This window comes from Halichoerus grypus, chromosome 15, assembly GCF_964656455.1.
Source record: "Halichoerus grypus chromosome 15, mHalGry1.hap1.1, whole genome shotgun sequence".
NCBI lineage: Eukaryota > Metazoa > Chordata > Mammalia > Carnivora > Phocidae > Halichoerus > Halichoerus grypus.
Genome location: NC_135726.1, coordinates 10,065,644 through 10,088,354, shown reverse-complemented (window position 1 = coordinate 10,088,354; position 22,711 = coordinate 10,065,644). Strand labels below are relative to the sequence as shown.

General features: G+C 42.9%; 1 protein-coding gene across 1 annotated transcript in view; it reads right to left on the bottom strand.

Moving 5' to 3' along the window:
- Positions 1-22,401, bottom strand: part of ADAMTS18 (ADAM metallopeptidase with thrombospondin type 1 motif 18) — a 141,456-nt gene extending 119,055 nt beyond the window's left edge. The window contains exons 1-2 of the mRNA XM_078063528.1: positions 22,365-22,401; positions 20,047-20,363 (exon numbers count right to left, since the gene is read on the bottom strand). Coding sequence (XP_077919654.1) covers positions 20,047-20,363; positions 22,365-22,401 — 354 coding nt within the window. The remainder of the gene's footprint in view (positions 1-20,046; positions 20,364-22,364) is intronic.
- Positions 22,402-22,711: the final 310 nt, after the last annotated feature.

The window sequence follows — 22,711 nt, the reverse complement described above, 5'->3', positions numbered from 1 at the left end:
CATCACGGTGGTACCACGAGAGGGGTTATCAAGTAGTCAGAACTGGGTATATTTTCAAAATACCCAATTCAACTGACCCATGAGCAATGAAATGTACATGGACAGGTGTATAAAATCACCTGCTATTTAGACATCTGCATTTAAACTGCTTGCCCACCATATTAAAAGTAGTCACTCAACACTTATTTGTGTTCTCATGGTGCTTTAAATGATACTTTAATTATAATATTAATTTTGTTGCACTGTCCTCATGTGTTATATTCCTGTCACCATTACTCTCTACCTTCACACTGGAATATCTTAGAATTTAGGAATCATATTATCATTTTTGTATTTCCATGGTCTATCATAGTACTTAAGCACATAGTAGGCTGGAAATAAATGCTTTGGGTTAGAAGGATGGGTGGGTGAAGGGGGGGTGCATGGGTGTAGAGATGGGTGGGTGGTAGGTAGGAGGAAGGAAGGGAAAAGAAGAAGTGTCAAGCAATTAGCCAGGCATACAAACCCCCAAACGACCTTAACCTTCCTTACCTATGATATTTATAAAGAAGTTGGGTAATTTAAAGGATGTTGCTATTATATAGGTACGAGGTACTAGTGTACTATGCATTCTCATATGACGGGTCTATTCAAGGAAGGGATGAGGCGATGGGTTCAATAATCAGGTCAGCTGATCAGTCTATGCATCTGAAAGAATTAGCTCCCTTATGATGCATTCCAATTAAAACAGAGCTCCTTGAACCTTCAAATACAGTGAACTTAAGTATGCCCAACTACATGCAGTAGATAGAAAAATCCAATATACGTTGACAAGATTCTCAGACTTGAGCACACATTCATAAAACACAGAGAACATTCCAGATCTCATTCCAGAGCTGCCCACTGCCCCCACTGTTATAGATCCACAGGATACAGAGGTTTACATAAGGTTGGCAGCAAACCCAGAAATGGAATCCACACTTCTAATCTACATCCACATGGATAGACTCCCTCCTTCCTCCCTTGTAAGAATGCAAAAGTAAAATTTATTATAAATACATCTCTATTTCTATGGGGCGCTTGGGTAACTCAGTCAGTTAAGTGTCTGCCTTTGGCTCAGGTCATGATCTCAGGATCCTGGGATCAAGCCCCTCATCAGGCTCCCTGCTCAGCGGGGAGTCTGCTTCTCCCTCTCCCTCTGACCCTCCTCCCTGCTTGTGTGCATGTGCTCTCTCTCTCTCAAATAAATAAATAAATATCTTAAAAAAATATATCTCTGTTTCTTCAGAGATCCATTTATTTTCAGCAGTCTGGGTTGGCATGCTGTGAAATTCAAAAGGAAATACACATCTTTTTTTTTTTTTTAAGGTTTTATTTATTTATTTGAGAGAGAGAGAGAGAGAGAGAGACAGTGAGAGAGGGAACACAAGCAGGGGGAGTGGGAGAAGGAGAAGCAGGCTTCCTGCTGAGCAGGGAGCCCGGATGTGGGGCTCGATCCCAATACCCTGGGATCATGACCTGAGCCGAAGGCAGACGCTTAACCAACTGAAGCACCCAGGCACACCACAAATACACATCTTGAAAAAGATTTCCAGATGGTTTTTTTGCTGCCTTCCAATCCACCCCCAGTCCCCATGCACCATTCATACACGGTCTCCCCAGCGACGTGCCTCAAAAGTTAAAGTCATTATTGAATCATCATTATTACTGAAATCATCGGTCTTAATGACTCTGAAATCAAAAGCAAGTATACTCTGGAAAAAAGACAAACTTACATAAATGAATTCTATTAAAGAAGCCAGCTTGTGATCGGGCGCTATCCATGATCCTCACCTGAAGACAATCATACCCCAGGGACACCCGGCCATATCCGGGAGCATTTATCAATCATAGCTGTGCGGTGCGCCCGGCATCTGCTGGGTAATGGTCAAGCATCCTAGAATGCACAGGACAGGTCTCACAAGCATCCATCCATGTGAGTAGCGCCCTGCTAAGAAATCCGATGCTAAATCATGAAACAATTTCCTAAGCAGTTTCAACAGGGGATATCTACCGACACTTGCTGCTTCTCCTTGAACCCATGGTCTCACATGCCCCATTAGGTAGCATGAGCAGTTGGCGGATGATGTAAGAGGACCATGGTTCTGGAAGTGGAAGGGACTTACTATGTGACCCACCTGCTGCAGAGTCGGCAATGTAGAACTTTTCTGTGTTAGGTTTTTACTGCTGCCTGACAAATCACGACATATTTAGCAGCTTAAAAATAACAGCCATTTATCAGCTCGCAGTTCTGCAAGTCAGGAGTCTGGGCACAGTGTGACCAGGTTCTCTGCTCTGGGTTTCCCAAGGCCTGAATCAGGGTGTCAGCCAGGGCTGCATTCCTCGCTGGAAGTTCTGGGAAAGAATCCACTTCTAAGCTCATTCAGGTTGTTGGCAGAATTCAGTTGCCTCCAGTTGTAGGACTAAGGCCTCTGTTCCTCGCCGGCTGCCAGCTAGAGGCCACTCTCAGCTGCTAGGGGCCACCTGCATTCCTTACCACGTGGACCCCTCGATCTCCCAAGCCAGCAATGGAGACGGTCACATGTCAAATCCCTCTAGCTATGAACCTCTTTGACCTTACCTGATTCTGTAGGATCCTACGATTATCGGGTCAAACCTACCTGGAAAATCTCCTTATCTTAAGGTCAACTTATTTGAAGCCTTGATGACATCTGCAAGATCTCTTCCCAGCAGTACCTGAATTAGTGACTGGATGAGTAACTGGGAGGCCACGTGTGCTAGATTCCCAGAGTTGATAATTTCCCAAAGCTGAGTGAAGGATACATGGGAACGCTATGTATTATTTTTGCAACTTCCTGTGAGTCTAAAAGTATTCCAAAATAAAATGTCTTCAAAAAGAATAATTCTGCCGAGATCACGTAACTAGTAAGTAAAAGCGATGGGCTTCTAAAATCTCACGCATTTTAACATGCCATCCTGCCCTCTTAAACTATTGCACAAGACATTTCTAAGGTGACAGGGCCTCTGAAGGCCCTGGCATTTATCTGGACCAGGGGGTTCTCAATCTGGACTGTGCATGAAAACCAGCTGGGGAGCCATTAAAAAATACACATGCTCGGGCCCCATTCCCAGATATTTAGCTTCAACTGGTCTAGGGTGGGATCTGGGCATCTGTGTTTTTTAAAGCTCTCTATGCTAAGGATCACTGATCTATGTGGAATTTAAGAAACAAAACAGAGGATTATAGGGGAAGAGAAGGGAAAAATAAAACAAGACAAAATCAGAGAGGGAGACAAACTATAAGAGACTCTTAATCATAGGAAACAAACTGAGGGTTGCTGGAGGGGAGGTGGGTGGGGGAATGGGGTAACTGGGTGATGGGCATTAAGGAGGGCACATGATGTAATGAGTACTGGGTATTCTGTAAGACTGATAAATCACTGAACGCTACCTCTGAAACTAATAATACATTATATGTTAATTAACTGAATTTAAATTAAAAAAGAATCACTGCTCTAGACATGATTTAATCATCGTTACATATGCAGGATTAAACAGAAATTAGTATTTGCTTTACACACAAAAAGAATCCTTTTAGAAGCATGGAATTAATTTTGCCTTAATGCATCTCACTGAAAAATGTCTGTAAAGCCCTGAGATAAGACCAAGACATAGGAAAATACAGGATATACATATATGTGTGTGTGTGTGTGTGTATGTTATGTGTGTGTGTGTGTGTGTGTATATAAAGTATACATAAAGAACAAGAGTGCATTTAAATAGTCTTTTCTCTCCACCACATCGCTATGCTGCCTAAAAGAGACCTACTCCATAACAAAGGTTGGAGAATAATTGCGTTCATTCTTTATCAACAGAGAAATTAATTTTGGGTAACTCTTCATCTGCCTCCTGGAAGTGGCAAAGGACACTATGAAAGAGAGATGAGGAATCATAAATTCACAGAATGAACCCAGAGACCCTAAAAAGCAGTGTCTGTGTGAGGTTTTTACTACTGGAGAGAGAACTTGGGAAATCACCGGAGAGATAATCTCCTTTTACTAGCTTATGTCAGTCCCTTTCAAGTGCCGTCTCTCAAATAAGGGTAGCCGACTTCCAGTAAATGAGTGTTGTGCATTATATAATTTATATTAGAAAGCATGCCCCCTTGACTGGTAGTAGTAATAAGGGCAGATAAAATATTCCGGAGCTCAGCGGCATGAATAAGCAATGAAAAGAATTGAGCTGCAAATGAAATCCTTGGATACATCAAAGGCGTCCCTTCAGGAGAGGTGAGCGTGACGTCCAGATAGAACACTCTCACCAGACTTGTATTACGGCATTTGAGTGTACTCTGCCCTGTAATTGGATAGAGAAACCGTGGGAACAGGCTTTCATGGAAATAACTGGATATAACTGAAAGCGAACTCCTGGGTTTGTGGACAGAGGATGGGTAGGAAGCCCGGGCAAATGGTTTTGGTCATGAAAGCCTTAATGGGCAGTGCTCCCTGGGCCTGTTTCTATTTGGACTTCAGGAATTAATCAGCACCATGTGACTTTCTTAGGCTCATGAAAAACAAAGGTGAAATGAGTTCAAAGGGAACTTTGCATGATTTACCACCGAGGTGACAGCCAGTGATGCTGGGCGTCTAATATCAGGACCAGCAAGGAAGAGCTAATGTTCAGTATGTGTTTGGCACCTCAGTTTTTCACAAAGTAGGTCTCTCGGTGTCTATCTCTTTCATGGAATATAGAATTGCATGCAACTACGAAGACTCATGTATATACATGTTTTCTTCAGCTACAGCAAAAAACTGGAAACAAACACATTAACCAGAAGGGAATGATTAAATATGTATCGGTTATAAGAATAAGGTAGATGTACATGTATTCATAAGGAAGGAACTCCAAGATATACATTATTTTTAAGCACTCCCCCTTCCCATCAAAAGAAAATGCTTCAGGAAAAGTGTTGGCTAATACAATTTACATACATTTTAAATGTGCACACATGCATGCGGGCACACACACATACACACAAACACACACCCAGTCGTAATAAACTCTGGTTTCAAAAGGAACTTCAAAGCATTAACTGGAATCCTTGGCTTGCTGTGCATCATCCCTGACTTCCTTCCATGCATTAGTTCACATATCCATACATAAGTGAAGACATAATTTGGTCTTGCTCAGATATACAGATGAAATGAGCGTGGCCCTCTGAGGCTTACAGAGGAGAGAGCAAATAAAGTCCAGAGCTCCGTACACTTGCTCTCACGTAGGATACAGGTTACGACTGCGGGCAGCCAAGGAAATGTGGGCCTCCTCCCTGGAAAGCAGGAGGTCCTGCATGTAGAAGGAAGACCAGCAAGGTCAAAGAGCTGAGTCAGACAAAGACAACAGTGATGACGTCACTGGGTACGCTGGAGGCCGTCCTGCTGAAAGCTAGCCATCCTAAGACAAGGAAGAGGGGGTGGGGCTGGGAAGCATGAACTCGAATTACCTCAGAGCCAAAAAAATATATTTTTTATGCCTCACCTAGTTTGAGATGGAGTTATTCTACTTGCCAGTGAAACTTCTAGGACACACAAATAAGAACAATCTGTATTTCAATTCACACGAGCCACCCCCACCTGCCCCTGTTAGCGTACAGGTCGGCTGATGGGAGTCAGAGCACGGACAGTCACACTTACACGTCGTGATGCATTCCATAAAGCAAAAACGATGGTCCCAAAGAGGATCCAGCAGTCTCATGAAAAACAAACATCCCCTGAGAAGATTCTTTGCGGATACATTTAGGACACGAATTCAGTCAACAGCGCCCGCTGGGTTGGGACCCTCTGTGAAGCTTTTTCTTTCCTTTCCTCAAATGGACACCTAGGCTCTACCCACGACCCATGGAATTCCCTGAGGAAGGGCCTAAATATCGGATACTGGGGGTTTGTTTTGAAGGGCCTAGGTCTTTTTGAAATGCATGGAATAAAAAATGCCACTTTAGACCTTGAATACCCAGATGCTCACTGGCAGTTAAATGTTACGAAGGCCTCGGCCTGTGTCTTAGCTGAATTCTCCTCTCCACGGCTCCAGTTTTAATAACTCAGGAAGTGCTCAATAAAGAGAAACTATTATTTTTATCTTGGCGAAAACTTTCCCGCCTGTGGGTGGTAAGGACGATGGGCATTAGCCAGCTTTGGAAACTCCTTTATGGAAGGAGGTTTGCAATAATGATGATTATTCCTCTCTCGTTACCACTACTAACGTTATTACTATGTGCTAGGCACTGTTTTAAGCATTGCACGTAGAGTATTTTTCTTCCAATTCAGTATCCGTAAGCCCCATTATCCTCATCTTACCAATGAAGAAATTAAGCACAGAGAGGATCAGGACCTTGACCTGAGTTGTGCAGTTAGCAGAGGCCAGAGCTGGGACTTCTAAGTCTGAGCTTGAAGCCAGTGTATCACACTGCTGTCCCGTAAGCGCCCGATCCAAACCTTTATGGATTTGTTGATCCTTCCTCTTGGAGTCTTTATCCTTCTGTTTTCTTTCTTCATGGTAGATAATGTAGTGGTGACTTTCCCCACAAAATCTCCACACATCCTCAGCAGGATGTTACCACCACCCAGGTGCCCTCTTCCTGTTCTGACAGGCTTGAGGAGGTCCAGAAATGGAGCCATTTCCTTCCCCCACCTGCTCCTAGTCCAAAGTCAAGAGTAATAATCAAGGACAGAGCACCCAGTGCATGTCAGGCTAAGCACTCATGAGTCGCCACAGTCCCCCAAGAAAAGGAGAGAGAGAGAGACCGTCTATGTTACAAATGAGAAAACAGGCGTTGAGCGAGGCAGAAAGTGCAGTACTCACAATTCTGGAGCCTGGGGGGTGCGTTCCTCCAGGGGTCACCCTCTAACAGGCATAGAGAGCACGAGGAAGGGTCAGCCCTTTGCCCTCCCATGTGAGCACCCCTCACATCAGCCCTGGGATCCTGCTCGCTGGCAAGACCCTCGGCTAGGTTTTCAAAAGAGACTGGCCAGCATTTTGCTGAAAGTATTGCTATGAGCAAATAATTCTCTTCACAAATCACCTCTGAAGAGTGGCCAAAAAAAAAAAAAAAATCTTTTTACCCTTGATGAATCAAGAGCCTAAGAAAACATCTCTGACTGGGGAGAGCGTGTATCCAAAAACTTATCAGTACAGCCCAGTCTAATCCTTAATTTCACATGATCCTCTCAAGTGATTGAAAAGTTCCAAGGGGGTGTATGTAATTCAGCAAACCCCTGTCTAGCTAACAAGGTCCCCACAAAGCAAGAGAGCCTGGTCTCTTTCGGCCTGTCTGGACTGAGGTCATTTAACTTCAACCCTTTTATGAATGGAAACCAGCTTTCTAAAGACTGCTGTGCGGTCAATGGCCAACAGCAGACCACTCAATGGCCGAGCCTTCTGAGTCATAAAATACTTCTGAAAAGGGGAGATCAAAGCTTCCCTACCGCCTATTGAAACCCGACTGCTTCCAAAGCTCCTCGCAGGGACCCAGGCTCTCTGGAGGATGGGTCCCTGCAGTCGCAGTCTAAAAGGGACACCAGTGAGAAAGACACGAGGACACTGGGGCAGCCAGCCATGCAGGAGAAACACCACTTACGGTTTAATTGTTGGGGACAAAGAGAAAAGAAACGAAAGAAAAACTAAAAGACAAAATTAGGCGGCGTGTCAGGAATGGAGGCTGGAGGGATCTCCTGCAGCCTTGATCATGGCACACTTTCCAGGGAGCCCCTGATGCGGTGCTGAGGCTGGGTCCTGATCAGAGATGACCAAAGATGCCAGCAGACCACTCCGCCACTCTTGCCGGCTGGGCGTTGGCGGAGGTTATTCATCGAAGGCGAAGTACCAAGTACCCTTAGTACAGATCTGGGCAGGAAAGCAAGATGGTGGCAGTACCCGCAGGCCTTGTCTCTTGCTCTTCACCTTGTGAAGGGAGCTTGGTGTTAAGAGTCTGTTAAGCAAGGGGTGCATTTCCCCAACTGGAACCCCTGGTAATTAGGTTTATCAGGTACCAGTAAAGTGCAATTAATCTTAGATCTAGAAGTTGCTCTTTCCTGGTGAACGCAGAAACCTGGACAAGTTGTTGATGGAAGTATATATGCCTTAAAGAGAGGGGAGCAGTCCAATTAGTATTACAATTCCACCTCCTGGAGCTTCACAATGCACATTAGCATATTAAAAGGTGTGAAATGTATCACAGAGAAGACTCTGTCTAATTGCATTTAAACCTAAAGTTTCCCTCACTCTATGGGAATATCTGGCCAGGAAACCACTTATATGGTCCTGAAATCCTTTTCTCCCTGGAGTACCTCTCACCAATAGAAAACAATACATGATATATCTTTTTTGGGGAAGCATTGCTTTGATTTTCTTGTCACTACCGGACTGTGAAGAGATGCTCCTTGAAAAAAAAAAGTTTCCATGACCAAATAAGTTAGGAAAGTTCTAGCTGTAAACAAAGGTCTTTAATGTAGGCATTTCTAAGTTGTTAATATGCTAATTTGCCTGGTAAAGCTCAGAGAGGTGGCCTTAACACTAATTTGACTATGCTTCCCCCATTTTTAAAATCCTACTCCATGAACGTTTTCTATAAACTAGAATATGGCATCCAACTTGTTTGCAACTTTATACCATGCCCTGAACTGAAGCTCATCAATAGTTGCTGAATAAAATAATCATTCAATGTGTCCTTCCAGTCAGCTCTTAAAATAGGACATTTCCATTAAGTTTCAGAAATGGGATCAGTGTCTCAAAATAATGGTATTTTTTTTTCCAACAGCAATTATTAAAACAATTTGCCTTATGTTCATCGTCTTGATCCAATGGTTCTTTAACGTTAGCATGCATTAGGAATCATTTGGGGATTAAAAACACACATTCCTGAGCTTAGCCTCTTTGACCTTCTGTTGTGGGTAAAGACACTGAAATTTTCAACACCTCAGGCAAAGTTAAGGCAGCAGACTGCACTCTGAAAAACACTGTCCTAATGAAAAGGAGCTCTAGGGTCAAACATTTTTGAGCAGAAAGGCCTTTGGATCTCAGAAGACAGAACTAAGAAATACAGGGGAAAGTCATGAGAAGGTAGGTGGTAGGTCAACATCAAGAAGAATCTCCCAACAATGGTGCCGGCTTCCTGGAGGTAATCACGTTCTCCTCACTGTGGTAGTCAAGGAGAGGCTAGATATAGTAGAAGGGATGTACACGGCAGATGGTGATTAGATTAATTGTGACCCCAAGATTCTGCAGCAAAGTTTGCAAACCCAGACACCTTTTCCCAGAGTGCAAGGCACTCAGATGTAGGGGGCATGGAGTGCACGTTTGCTCCTGTGTAAAGGCATTTAAAATTTTTAAAAATAATCCTGCCCAGACATCACAGTGGGCAGGATTCACTCAGGGAAGTTTGCAACTTCTGTTTTGTCCATTATTCTAAGTAAATAACTACCTGCTCAACTCCTGAATAAAGTGAACCCTTTCAGTTGTGGGGAGGGGACGGCGTTTAAGAAAATATTTTAAGCGGGGGAGGAGCAAGATGGCGGAGGAGTAGGAGACCTGGATTTCGTCTGGTCCCAGGAATTCAGCTGGATAGGGATCAAAACATTCTGAACACCTACGAACTCAACAGGAGATCAAAGAAAAGAAGAGCAACAACTCTCTGAACAGAAAAGCGACCACTTTCTGGAAGGTAGGATGTGCAGAGAAGTGAATCCGAGGCGATATTTGGGAGGATAGACGGCAGGGCAGGGGACCTACATTGGCTGCTTCTGGCAAGTGATAGAGCAGCAGGGCACAAAATCGGAACTTTTAGAAGTCTGCTCCGCTGAGGGACATCGCTCCAGTGGCTAAGTGGGGGGTGGAACCCTCGTGGGACAGTGTGGTCTCAGGACCCTCGGGGTCACAGAAAGATGGGGGGTGCCTGAGTGCGGCAGAGCTCCCAGGTATCGGAGCAGGGAAGCCGGCTGCAGAGACGGAGCCCAGGCGCGGGCTCTCAGCTCGGGGTTGCCATAAACTGTGATCCGCGGCACAGTCGGGCCACTGCTCCTCCAGCAGGGACCCAACAAGCGGCAGATCCGGGGAGACTCACCTTCCTCCCCGGGGAGGAGCGCACTGCAGGGATCTGCTGGGTTTGGAGACTCCACCCGGGGTCGGGTGCCAGAGATAGAAAGGCGCGGTCACAGGCCGGGTGAGCGTGGAGTGTGGCCGGAGACCGGGGAGACGGAAGTGATTGACTGCTTTTCTCTGGGGGCTCGCTGAGGAGCGGGACCCCGAGTTCTCGGCTCCTCCGGGGCGGAGACTGGGAGGCCGCCATTTTCACTCTCCGCCTCCAAAGCTGTACGGAAAGCTTGCAGGGAACAAAAGCTCCGGAGAGCAAACCCGAGCAGATTACTTAGCCCGGACCGGGCAAGGGCGGGGCAATTCTGCCTCCGGCAAAGACATTTGGGAACCACGGCAACAGGCCCCTCCCCCAGAAGATCAGCGAGAACAGCCAGCCAAGACCAGGTTTACCGATCAATGAGAACGGCAGAACTCCAGCGCTAGGGGAATACTGCACATAGAATCCATGGCTTTTTCACCGTGATTCTTTAGTCTTTCCAAGTTAATTTTTTTTTAACTGTTTTTTTTTTTGAATTTTTCTTTTTCCCTTTTTCAACCAACATCTTATCAATCCCTTTTTTAAAAAATATTTTTATTTTTCATTTTTAGAGTCATATTCCATCCCTTCATCGTATTAACCCTTATTTTTGTACATATGTAAGTTGTTCTTTCTTTAAAATTTTGGGAGACACTTTCTTCTAACAGACCAAAATATGCCCAAAATCTAGTGTGTGGCACTGATCTATGCACCAGCCTGATCATATTTGATCATATTCTGGGTTTTTTCGTTTTGTTTTCATTTGTCTTTATCTTTTTCTTTTTCTCTCTCTTTTTTTTTTCCTTTTTCTTTTCTCTTTCTTTCCCTTTCTTTTCCCCCAGTTTCAGGTCTTTTCTGATTTGTTTAGTATATATTTTCTGGGGACGTTGTTACCCTGTTAGCATTTTGTTCTCTCATTCATCTAGTCTCCTCTGGACAAAACGACAAGATGGAAAAAAATCACCTCAACAAAAAGAACAAGAGGCAGTACCGACTGCCAGGGACCTAATCAATACGGACATTAGTAAGATGTCAGAACTAGAGTTCAGAATGATGACTTTAAAGATATTAGCTGGGCTTGAAAAAAGCATGGAAGTTATTAGAGAAACCCTTTCTGGAGAAGTAAAAGAACTAAAATCTAACCAAGTCGAAATCAAAAAGGCTATTAATGAGGTGCAATTAAAAATGGAGGCTCTAACTGCTAGGATAAATGAGGAAGAAGAGAGAATCAGTGAGATAGAAGACCAAATGATGGAAAATCAAGAAGCTGAGAAAAAGAGAGATAAACAACTACTGGATCACGAGGGCAGAATTCAAGAGATAAGTGATACCATAAGATGAAACAACATTAGAATAATTGGGATCTCAGAAGAAGAAGAAAGAGAGAGGGGCAGAAGGTATAATGGAGCAAATTATAGCAGAGAACTTCCCTAATTTGGGGGAGGAAACAGGCGTCAAAATCCAGGAGGCACAGAGAACCCCTCTCAAAATCAATAAAAATAGGTCAACACCCCAACATCTAATAGTAAAACTCACGAGTCTCAGAGACAAAGAGAAAATCCTGAAAGCAGCTTGGGAGAAGAGATCTGTAACCTACAATGGTAGAAACATTAGATTGGCAACAGACCTATCCACAGAGACCTGGCAGGGGAGAAAGGACTGGCATGATATATTCAGAGCACTAAATGAGAAAAATATGCAGCCAAGAATACTATATCCAGGTAGGCTGTCATTGAAAATAGAAAGAGAGATAAAAAGCTTCCAGGACAAACAAAAACTAAAGGAATTTGCAAACACGAAACCAGCCCAACAAGAAATATTGAAAGGGGTCCTCTAAGCAAAGAGAGAGTCTAAAAGCAACATAGACCAGAAAGGAACTCAGACGATATACAGTAACAGTCACCTTACAGGCAATACAATGGCACTAAATTCATATCTTTCAGTAGTTACCCTGAATGTAAATGGGCTAAATGCCCCAATCAAAAGACACAGGGTATCAGATTGGATAAAAAAACAAGACCCATCAATATGCTGTCAGCAAGAGACTCATTTTAGACCCAAAGACACCCCCAGATTGAAAGTGAAGGGGTGGAAAACCATTTACCATGCTAATGGACACCAAAAGAAAGCTGGGGTGGCAATCCTTATATCAGAAAAATTAGATTTTAAACCAAAGACTGTAATAAGAGATGAGGAAGGACACTATATCCTACTTAAAGGGTCTATCCAACAAGAAGATCTAACAATTGTAAATATCTATGCCCCTAACATGGGAGCAACCAATTATATAAGCCAATTAATAACAAAAGCAAAGAAACACATCGACAACAATACAATAATAGTGGGGGACTTTAACACTCCCCTCACTGAAATGGACAGATCATCTAAGCAAAAGATCAACAAGGAAATAAAGACTTTAAATGACACACTGGACCAAATGGACTTCACAGAAATATTCAGCACATTCCATCCCAAAGCAACAGAATACACATTCTTCTCTAGTGCCCATGGAACAGTCTCCAGAATAGATCACATCCTAGGTCACAAATCAGGTCTCAACCGGTACCAAAAGATTGGGATCATTCCCTGCCTATTTTCAGACCACAATGCTTTGAGACTAGAACTCGATCACAAAAGGAAAGTTGGAAAGAATTCAAATACATGGAGGCTAAAGAGCATCCTACTAAAGAATGAATGGGTCAACTAGGAAATTAAAGAAGAATTAAAAAAATTCATGGAAACCAATGAAAATGAAAACACAACTGTTCAAAATCTTTGGGATGCAGCAAAGGCAGTCCTAAGAGTAAAGTATATAGCAATACAAGCCTTTCTCAAGAAACAAGAAAGGTCTCAAATACACAACCTAACCCTACACCTAAAGGAGCTGGAGAAAGAACAGCAAATAAAGCCTAAACCCAGCAGGAGAAGAGAAATAATAAAGATCAGAGCAGAAATCAATGAAATAGAAACCAAAAGAACAGTAGAACAGATCAACGAAACTAGAGCTGGTTCTTTGAAAGAATTAACAAGATTGATAAACCCCTGGCCAGACTTATCAAAAAGAAAAGAGAAACGACCCAAATCAACAAAATCATGAATGAAAGAGGAGAGATCACAACCAACACGAAAGAAATACAATTATAAGAACATATTATGAGCAACTATATGCCAGCAAATTAGATAATCTGGGAGAAATGGATGCATTCCTAGAGATGTATCAACTACCAAAACTGAACCAGGAAGAAATAGGAAACCTGAACAGACCTATAACCATTAAGGAAATTGAAGCAGTCATCAAAAATCTCCCAACAAACAAAAGCCCAGGGCCAGATGGCTTCCCAGGGGAATTCTACCAAACATTTAAAGAAGACTTAATACCTATAATTCTGAAAGTGTTCCAAAAAATAGAAATGGAAGGAAAACTTCCAAACTCGTTTTATGAGGCCACCATTACCTTGATCCCCAAACCAGACAAAGACCCCATCAAAAAGGAGAATTACAGACCAATATCCTTGATGAACATGGATGCAATTCTCGCCAAAATACTAGCCAATAGGATCCAACAGTACATTAAAAGGATTATTCACCATGAGCAAGTGGGATTTATCCCTGGGCTGCAAGGTTGGTTCAACATCCACAAATCAATCAATGTGATACAATACCTTAATAAAAGAAAGAACAAGAACCATATGATCCTCTCAATAGATGCCGAAAAAGCATTTGACAAAGTACAGCATCCTTTCTTGATCAAAACTCTTCAAAGTACAGGGATAGAGGGTACATACCTTAATATCATAAAAGCCATCTATGAAAAACCCACAGCGAATATCATTCTCAATGGGGAAAAACTGAGAGCTTTCTCCCTAAGGTCAGGAACACGGCAGGGATGTCCACTATCACCACTGCTATTCAACATAGTATTAGAAGTCCTAGCCACAGCAATCAGACACAAAAAGAAATAAAAGTCATCCAAATCGGCAAAGAAGAAGTCAAACTGTCACTCTTTGCAGATGATATGATACTTCATGTGGAAAACCCAAAAGACTCCACTCCAAAACTGCTAGAACTCATACAGGAATTCAGTAAAGTGGCAGGATATAAAATCAATGCACAGAAACCAGTGGCATTCCTATACACCAACAACAAGACAGAAGAAAGGGAAATTAAGGAGTCGATCCCATTTACAACTGCACCCAAAACCATAAGATACCTAGGAATAAATCTAACCAAAGAGGCAAAGAATCTGTACTCAGAAAACTATAAAACACTCATGAAAGAAATTGAGGAAGGCACAAAGAAATGGAAAAACGTTCCATGCTCATGGACTGGAAGAACAAATATTGTGAAGATGTCAATGCTACATAGAGCAATCTACACATTCAGTGCAATCCCCATCAAAATACCATCCACTTTTTTCAAAGAAATGGAACAAATAATCCTAAAATTTGTTTGGGACCAGAAAAGACCCCGAACAGCCAGAGGAATGTTGAAAAAGAAAAGCAAAGCTGGCGGCATCACAATTCCGGACTTCAAGCTCTATTACAAAGCTGTCATCATCAAGACAGTATGGTACTGGCACAAAAACAGACACATAGGTCAATGGAACAGAATAGAGAGCCCAGAAATGGACCCTCAACTCTATGGTCAACTAATCTTTGACAAAGCAGGGAAGAATGTCAATGGAAAAAAGACAGTCTCTTCAACAAATGTTAGGAAAATTGGACAGCCACATGCAGAAGACCACATGCAGAAACTGGACCATTTCCTTACACCACACACAAAAATACACTCAGAATGGTTGAAAGACCTCAATGTGAGACAGGAGTCCATCAAAATCCTAAAGGAGAACACAGGCAGCAAACTCTTTGACCTCAGCCGCAGCAACTTCTTCCTAGAAACATCGCCAAAGGCAAGGGAAGCAAGGGCAAAAATGAACTATTGGGACCTCATCAAGATAAAAAGCTTTTGCACAGCAGAAGAAACAGTCTACAAAACCAAAAGACAACCGACAGAATGGGAGAAGATATTTGCAAGTGACATATCGGATAAAGGGCTAGTATCCAAAATCTATAAAGAACTTATCAAACTCAACACCCAAAGAACAAAGAATCCAATCACGAAATGGGCAGAAGACACGAACAGACATTTTTCCAAAGAAGACATCCAAATGACCAACAGACACAGGAAAAAGTGCTCAACATCGCTCGGCATCAGGGAAATCCAAATCAAAACCTCAATGAGATACCACCTCACACCAGTCAGAATGGCTAAAATTAACAAGTCAGGAAATGACAGATGTTGGCGAGGATGCAGAAAAAGGGGAACCCTCCTACACTGTTGGTGGGAATGCAAGCTGTTGCAGCCACCCTGGAAAACAGTATGGAGGTTCTTCAAAAAGTTGAAAATAGAGCTCCCATACGATCCAGGAATTGCACTACTGGGTATTTACCCCAAAGATAAATGTAGGGATCTGAAGGGGTACGTGCACCCTGATGTTTATAGCAGCAATGTCCACAATAGCCAAACTGGAAAGAGCCAAGATGTCCATCGACAGATGAGTGGATAAAGAAGAGGTGGTATATATAGACAATGGAATATTATGCAGCCATCAAAAGGAATGAAATCTTGCCATTTGCAATGACGTGGATGGAACTGGAGGGTGTTATGCTGAGCAAAATAAGTCAACCAGAGAAAGACATGTATCATATGACCTCACTGATATGAGGAATTCTTAACCTCAGGAAACCAACTGAGGGTTGCTGGAGAGGTAGGGGGTGGGAGGGATGGGGTGGCTGGGTGACAGACATTGGGGAGGGAATGTGCTATGGTGAGCGCTGTGAATTGTGCAAGACTGTTGAATCAGAGATCTGTACCTCTGAAACAATACATTATATGTTAAAAAAAAGGAAGAAGAAGAAGATAGCAGAAGGGGAAGAACGAAGGGGGAGAATTGGAGGGGGAGACGAACCATGAGACACTATGGACTCAGAAACAAACTGAGGGTTCTAGAGGGGAGGGGGGTGGGGGGATGGGTTAGCCTGGTGATGGGTATTAAAGAGGGCACGTTTTGCATGGAGCACTGGGTGATATACGCAAACAATGAATCATGGAACACTACATCAAAAACTAATGATGTGATGTATGGTGATTAACATAACATAAAAAAAAAAAACAAAAAAAATATTTTAAGCACAGTTTAATTCTGAATTATTGAGGCAAATTCCCTGCCGGAGAAATCCTCACTGGAAAATGTAGGTATACAGGTGGGCATGCCTGTACCTACGTGTACATTTTACTATCATAACCCTCCTTTGTTTTTTCATTCTCTCCTGGGGCTTCCCGGGCAATCAAGATCATGGTTAGTTTTCCCATGGGTACTTTGTTCTTGAAAGGTGACCTAATGTCCTGATACACACTGCATGCACTCCAGGAGACTGCTGTAACCCCTAAAGGCATTCTGATGCCAGTCATCCAGCTCTACTGAGGTAGAAACCCTGGCGTGGAGACTTCTAGTGGAAGAGGCTCCACCTCTCAGTCTCCTCCATCTCACGTCAGCTTCTGGATCAATTCAAGAAGAGTTGCTCGTCTCCTTTAGCATGTTAACTCTGAGGAGTCACTCCAAAAAGCATTTAGTGGTTCATCCCTCTCCTGAATTCTTAAATCATTCACTGTTCTGAATCTGTTATAGTAATTGCTAATTAACTTTAGTGAAGGTATGAACCCCTTCTTTGGCCAAAGAAGCAGGGGACGTCTATATGTTCTAGGTGGCTAGAAGGATGAAGAAATTCTTCTTCCTGCCATGATTATTTCTCCATCACCATCTCCCAATGTTCCTAGTCCAGTGTCCCCTCACTGAGCTCAGATGATGTCACAGAGTTCACTGCTGCTATTTGATAGGTTTCACAAGCAGATCAATGCATTGTTAGAGATTTGGAGCCATAATAACAGAGATGTTAAGTCGACAAAGCAGTGTTTTTGCTCAGAACTCTTGTTTCTATTTACAGAGAAAAGGAAAAACACCACAACGTAGGCTGGAAACATTTATACTATCTGTCCACAGGATAGGGACAACAGATTACAAAAGAGAATATACAAATGGCTGATAAGCATAAGAAATGGTACTCAACTTCATCAACCATTAAGATAACACAAGCTAAACCCATGTAATGTGGTACCACTTCACACCCATCAATTCAGTAGCTAAAATGGAAAACAGACAACAGTAAGTGTTGGTGAGGATGTGGAGCAACTGGAACTCCCATACACTCCGATGGCAGTGCAAATTAGTACAACTGGACCCAACAGCTCAGTGTTAGGTAGACTTCCAAGAGAATGTCCATATGCTCACCAAGAGGCATATACAAGAATGCTCTGCAGTACTCCAGAACAGCCCACAGCAAAAACAACTTAAAAGCCCACCAACAATTGAATGGAACCACTGAAATAGTCCTACAGAGGAATACTGTATAATTTTACTTACGTAAAATATTCAAATAGGCAAAATTAAGCTACGTTAGAAGTTAGGATAGTGGTTACCTCCTCGGGGGAAGTGACTGGGAAGGGGGACACGGTGGGCTCTTCTGGGGGCACTGGTAATGAATGTCTTGTTTCATCTCCTTGGTGGTTACATGGGTGCGAACTTTGTGAAAATTCATTAGGCTGTATCCTATGATTTTTCCATTTTTCTGTATATACGTTTTATACTTTTCTGTATATACATTATACTTCCACATAAAGTTATAAAAATTAATTCTGAATGGCGTCCAGTTTCTCAGTTGTATTTCTATTCTCTTTCATGTTTTTCTTGTTTTTTTTTTTTCTTATTGAAGTTGGGTGTATGTGTTTGTGTTTCGCAGTTGTTTGGCTGGGTCATGGAGAGGTGGGTAATGCAATGGGGGTAAGCTTGATTTTTGCCCTATCCCATAGCAAGCGGGTCTGGCCAGGGTCAACAAATCGGATAATCAGAGTCAGATGCCTAGAGATGGCAGTGGCCTGAGAAATAATTTTACAGGATTCAGGAGAGAAAACTGAGACCTAGAGAAGTTATTTAACTAAGTACATGCATCTGGTCTGTTGAGCAGTGGGGACAGAATCCGAATTTCCTGATTCCAATTCACATGGGCCTTATACACAGGCAGACGTGACTGTCAGTTACTTCTTCCACATTCATCACTATTTTTACATCATGATGGAAATTTTTAACTTGCCTCATTCCTAGGTGTTCAGTGATCATTGGCTCCCTTTGAATCTCCTCCTTAGGATAAATAACCTGACATCTATTAAAATGAAGCAATTGACCAGATTTCCTATTGTTTTCGGAGAATGGATTCCCAAGAGAAATCACCATGAGGTGGCTAAGTTTTGCTGGAACTAGAACAACTCTAGGGCGATTATTCCCTGCCAGGAACTGCTATTTTCCATGGAAGCATTTTCCATGGAAGAAGTCATTTAATCCCCACAGCCATGTGATGTAAACCTTCTTGTTACTCCCATTTTAGAGATGAAGACACTAAGACACAGAGAGGTTAATAACTTGTCCAAAGTCCTACTTACTAGTGAGTGCTGGGGTACAATGGTCCTGGACAGACTGCTCTTAACCCCCTTCATGTGGAATGGGATAGTTTAAGCCACTATGGTGACATGCCTGACCTCCTGAAGATGTTAGGATACTGGAACAGACAGAAGAGGGGGGAATATGGGGAAATGCCCAGAAAAGAGCAGGAGACTCATCACAACCAAGCAAAACAAACAAACAAACAAAACCCCAGGATTCATGTGTGTGTGTGCGTGTGTGTGTGTAACCATGTCAGAATATATAAGTCATTAGTGAGTTATATTGATCGTCTAAATTGATCAAGCTAGGTTGAGAATTGTTAAATCTTTGCTTCACTCTATGCTTCAAAGATTATACCAAAGAATATCAAAACTCTGTGATGAAAGGTATTAGCTAAATTTCAGGCCACAATGTGAAAAAGAAATTAAATAATAAAGTTTTGACTAGCGGAGAACATGGGAGTTTTCATTCACCGGCACCCACACCAGCCCCTCTTGCTCTGTGTCCTGATGTACCATGTCCGTTACCAACTACATCCTCAAATGGACTTTCTCACACTTTCCTTCTTCCAACCATGCCAGAGCATGACCATGATGTGTCTCAACAGACACACACTCTGATATCCATTCAAGATACTTGTCAATTGCAATGCGAACCCAGAACCCCATTCACTGCTTCATAGATTTGAATGAATCCTGAGACAAGTATCCTCTACACCAATACCCTTGTCCTGGAGCTGCACTGTTGAGGATTCCACAGAGAGGAAAGAACACTTGCCCCAAATCCTTTTCAAGTGCTTTGCATCCTGGATGCCACACTCAAGCCTGCCCGCCCTCAAGCACACCATACCACATTCTAAAAGGATGTCTTATGTGAGCAGGACACGAACAGATTAGCTAAAAGAAAACAAAAGGCCTCCCTACTACAGTGAAGGCTGGCCTTCACGGGGCGGCTGAACACAATTTCGCATTGAAATACAGTTTTCCCATTTCAAAGCAATGTAGAGGCATGCAGCTTGTTAGATTTATATAATGCCTGGGTCTCCCAAGACTTTACAAAGCGAATGGCATCCATCAAATTAATTTCCTTGGGGATCGTCTCAAACACGGAGAATAAAGAGGCCCAGACCATTAAACATCAAAAGAATGTTCTAAATGGTAATTAAAGTTCTATTATATTTTCTTTTTCTGGGAGCAGATTAGATTAATTCAATTGAGAATATTATAAGTATCAAAGCTGACAGTGTGAATGTGTCGAGTTGGCTGGAAGAATACTTAATATTGCAGACATCTGTTCATTCAAGTTACACAAAACACACGAGAGAGGGAGTCGACCCCGAGTGTGGGGTACTTACCAAGCCGGCACACGTAGACACAGCGATAGAAGATGAGCTGTCATTTCTGATAAATCCCTGATAGAAACATCGCTGCACTGCGGGTTCCCGAGTCTCTGAAGCCCCATCTTTTCCAAGTACCTGGACAATAAAGTGACTGCTCAAAATCGCCGAGGGCTTAAGTTCTAAATGTAGTTCCTGTCCAAATGCTGAAAATCGGTAGTGCAGGGAACTGTGGGCACTCTGCGCCGATCGCTTTTTCCTGCCGCTGTGCAAAATGTCGTGTGAAATATACGACCCGCCCGAGTCCACTTCTACCGGGGTGACAAAGACGTAATCTGCAATGGGAAAGGTTTAGCTGTCAGCACCCAGAACCCACAGTGCCAGAGGGTCACCCTGCAACAGGCTTAAGAGCAAACACGCAGCTCAAAGGTGGCTCTGTTCCTACCGCAGTGCACCTAGATCCACAACAATTCAGAGCAGCTCATGAAGAGAGCTCTGTGGCCTTTGCCATGAGCTCTGTGACAGTGATTCCTACAAAAAACAAAAAGTCAAGCACAGGCTTCATGCATGTCGAGAATGTTTGTGGAAAATGCCACAACTCTCTCTCCTGGTCTGGAGAGACAGATGGATGAGTCAGAGCCATCCATCCATAAAAAGTGATTTTTTTTTTTTTAGAGACAAAATAAAACCACAAAAGGAGAGAAAAGAACAATTTTTTTTTCAGGAGATTAACATCTTTGTCTTTAAACTGAATTGGGAGCACTTGGGGAGGCCGAGCTTAAATTTCAAATGATAACTCACAGGGCTGAGTAAGTAACTTGAGATGGCATCCCAGATAATGAGCACCTACCGGCAGTTTCCTATTTCCGATATTAACTATATGTGATAATAAAACCCTAGCACTCGTATGGCTCTGACCATTTTACTCTGAGCTTTTACAGGGACAATCCCATTTCACTGTAAACATAAAATATAGTGGATGCATAAAAATGCCTCAAAATTGTCAGAACTTTCCTATAGAGTCTGAGGTTTAAAATTGCTCAGACATGTTGGTGGGGGAGTGTCAGTCAGGGGACACCTGGAAAGACATGTTTCAAAATACTTTCCCCATTGCTCTCTAGAGCAGCACTAATTGCTGCTTGTTCTAAAGGGGAGGAACTAAAAAAAAAAAAAACTATTTGCTGCTGGAAAATTGCAGCCGGCACACTGTTTTCTATCACGAAACGTTGAAACTGAAAAGTATCATCACAAGATGATTTGGAGCATGGCTTCTGCGTGTTCAAACACACTCTGCATTTCCACTTTCTAGGCACAGAATGGGAAACTAATTTGGAAAGTGTTTAGAAAGATTCCGAATAACTAAGAGGCATCTTTGAGTCACTTGGGTCCTTGATTATTGGAGGAGGAAAAGAAAGAAGAATTTCCCTTTTCCCAAAATAGTCAACAACCAAGTAAGAACAGCTCAGGAATGAACAGAAGCCTTGTAGCTAACAGGGATCAATGAGGGATATTCTAATTGAGCCTACGTTTGGGGAAAAAAAATCCCAACAGGATCATAACTTTCAACTGTTTTCTTCTGTATGAACCATCTGTGACTCTTATTGCTTGAGCAATTCCCATTCTCACAATGGACTTTATGTCTTGCCTCTCCCATTTTCTCCTTGACTCCTTTAACCAGAAATACTATCTAACACACGTATTAAAACACAACTAGAAAACTTTTTCTCCTCTCTTAATCTTAAAAAAAAAAAAAAAAAGAATTCAGCAGGCCACACACGATTTTTCTTTTAAAAATCTGCCATGTTGTTTTACAGGTATGCGACTCTTGATTAAATGCAAATTTTTTAAGCAAAAAATCACCTCCTTCCTCCACCGTACTAAAACCTAAGTGTGAAAACCCCACCTGCACGTGCTCCAGTCTCTGCAAGAAGTCGTTTCTTACCTCCTTGTCCAGACCCACCCGAAACTCTGCCTGCTCCTATTTAGGAGGCCCTGGGGCAGCCTTATCCAGCCAGCCTTCCAAGCAATCAGCCCACAAAGCGCCCTGCCCCAAAAGAGCTACTAGTTTGTTTCCAACAGGGGAATGAGCAGGTGGATGGTAATATTCAGTCCTCGAGAGAAAGAGCGGCAGTCAGAGCCTCCTGTCGAGAGTGATCTAATCAGTCTGCTCAGGGGCTAGAGATGAGGTCCTCACAGGTGGTGGCTAGAACAGAGGGAACTACATGTGGAACAATGAGTGGTTGTTTTAGAAACTGCAGCCGGCCTCTCTCTCCCGGTGGACAAAAAGTGAATTTCTCAAGAGTTAATTCCTGGCTCTCTCCCGACCCCTCACTCACCCACATCTTCCCAGCCCTTACTCCATGACTCTGCCATCCCCCCTCTCCCCAGTATGCCTTGCTCTCCCACAGCAGCGGGAGATAACCCTGCAAGGCTAAAAATTCTAGAATCTGGGTTGGACATCACGGTCTTGCTAGACACCTGGATCAGCTCTTCTCCTGTAGCTGGTGGGAACAATGGCATCAAGGATTTTCCACTGGGTCCCAACCAGAAGTTCATAAACGACAGACGGGAAGAGTGTTCTGGGACCCTGCAGCTGGGAACCTCAGAAGAGATTAAAGCCCCAGAGACCTCAAGCTACCTGCTCTCCTCTCTCTAAAAGGAGTTTTTGGGAATCCATGACACG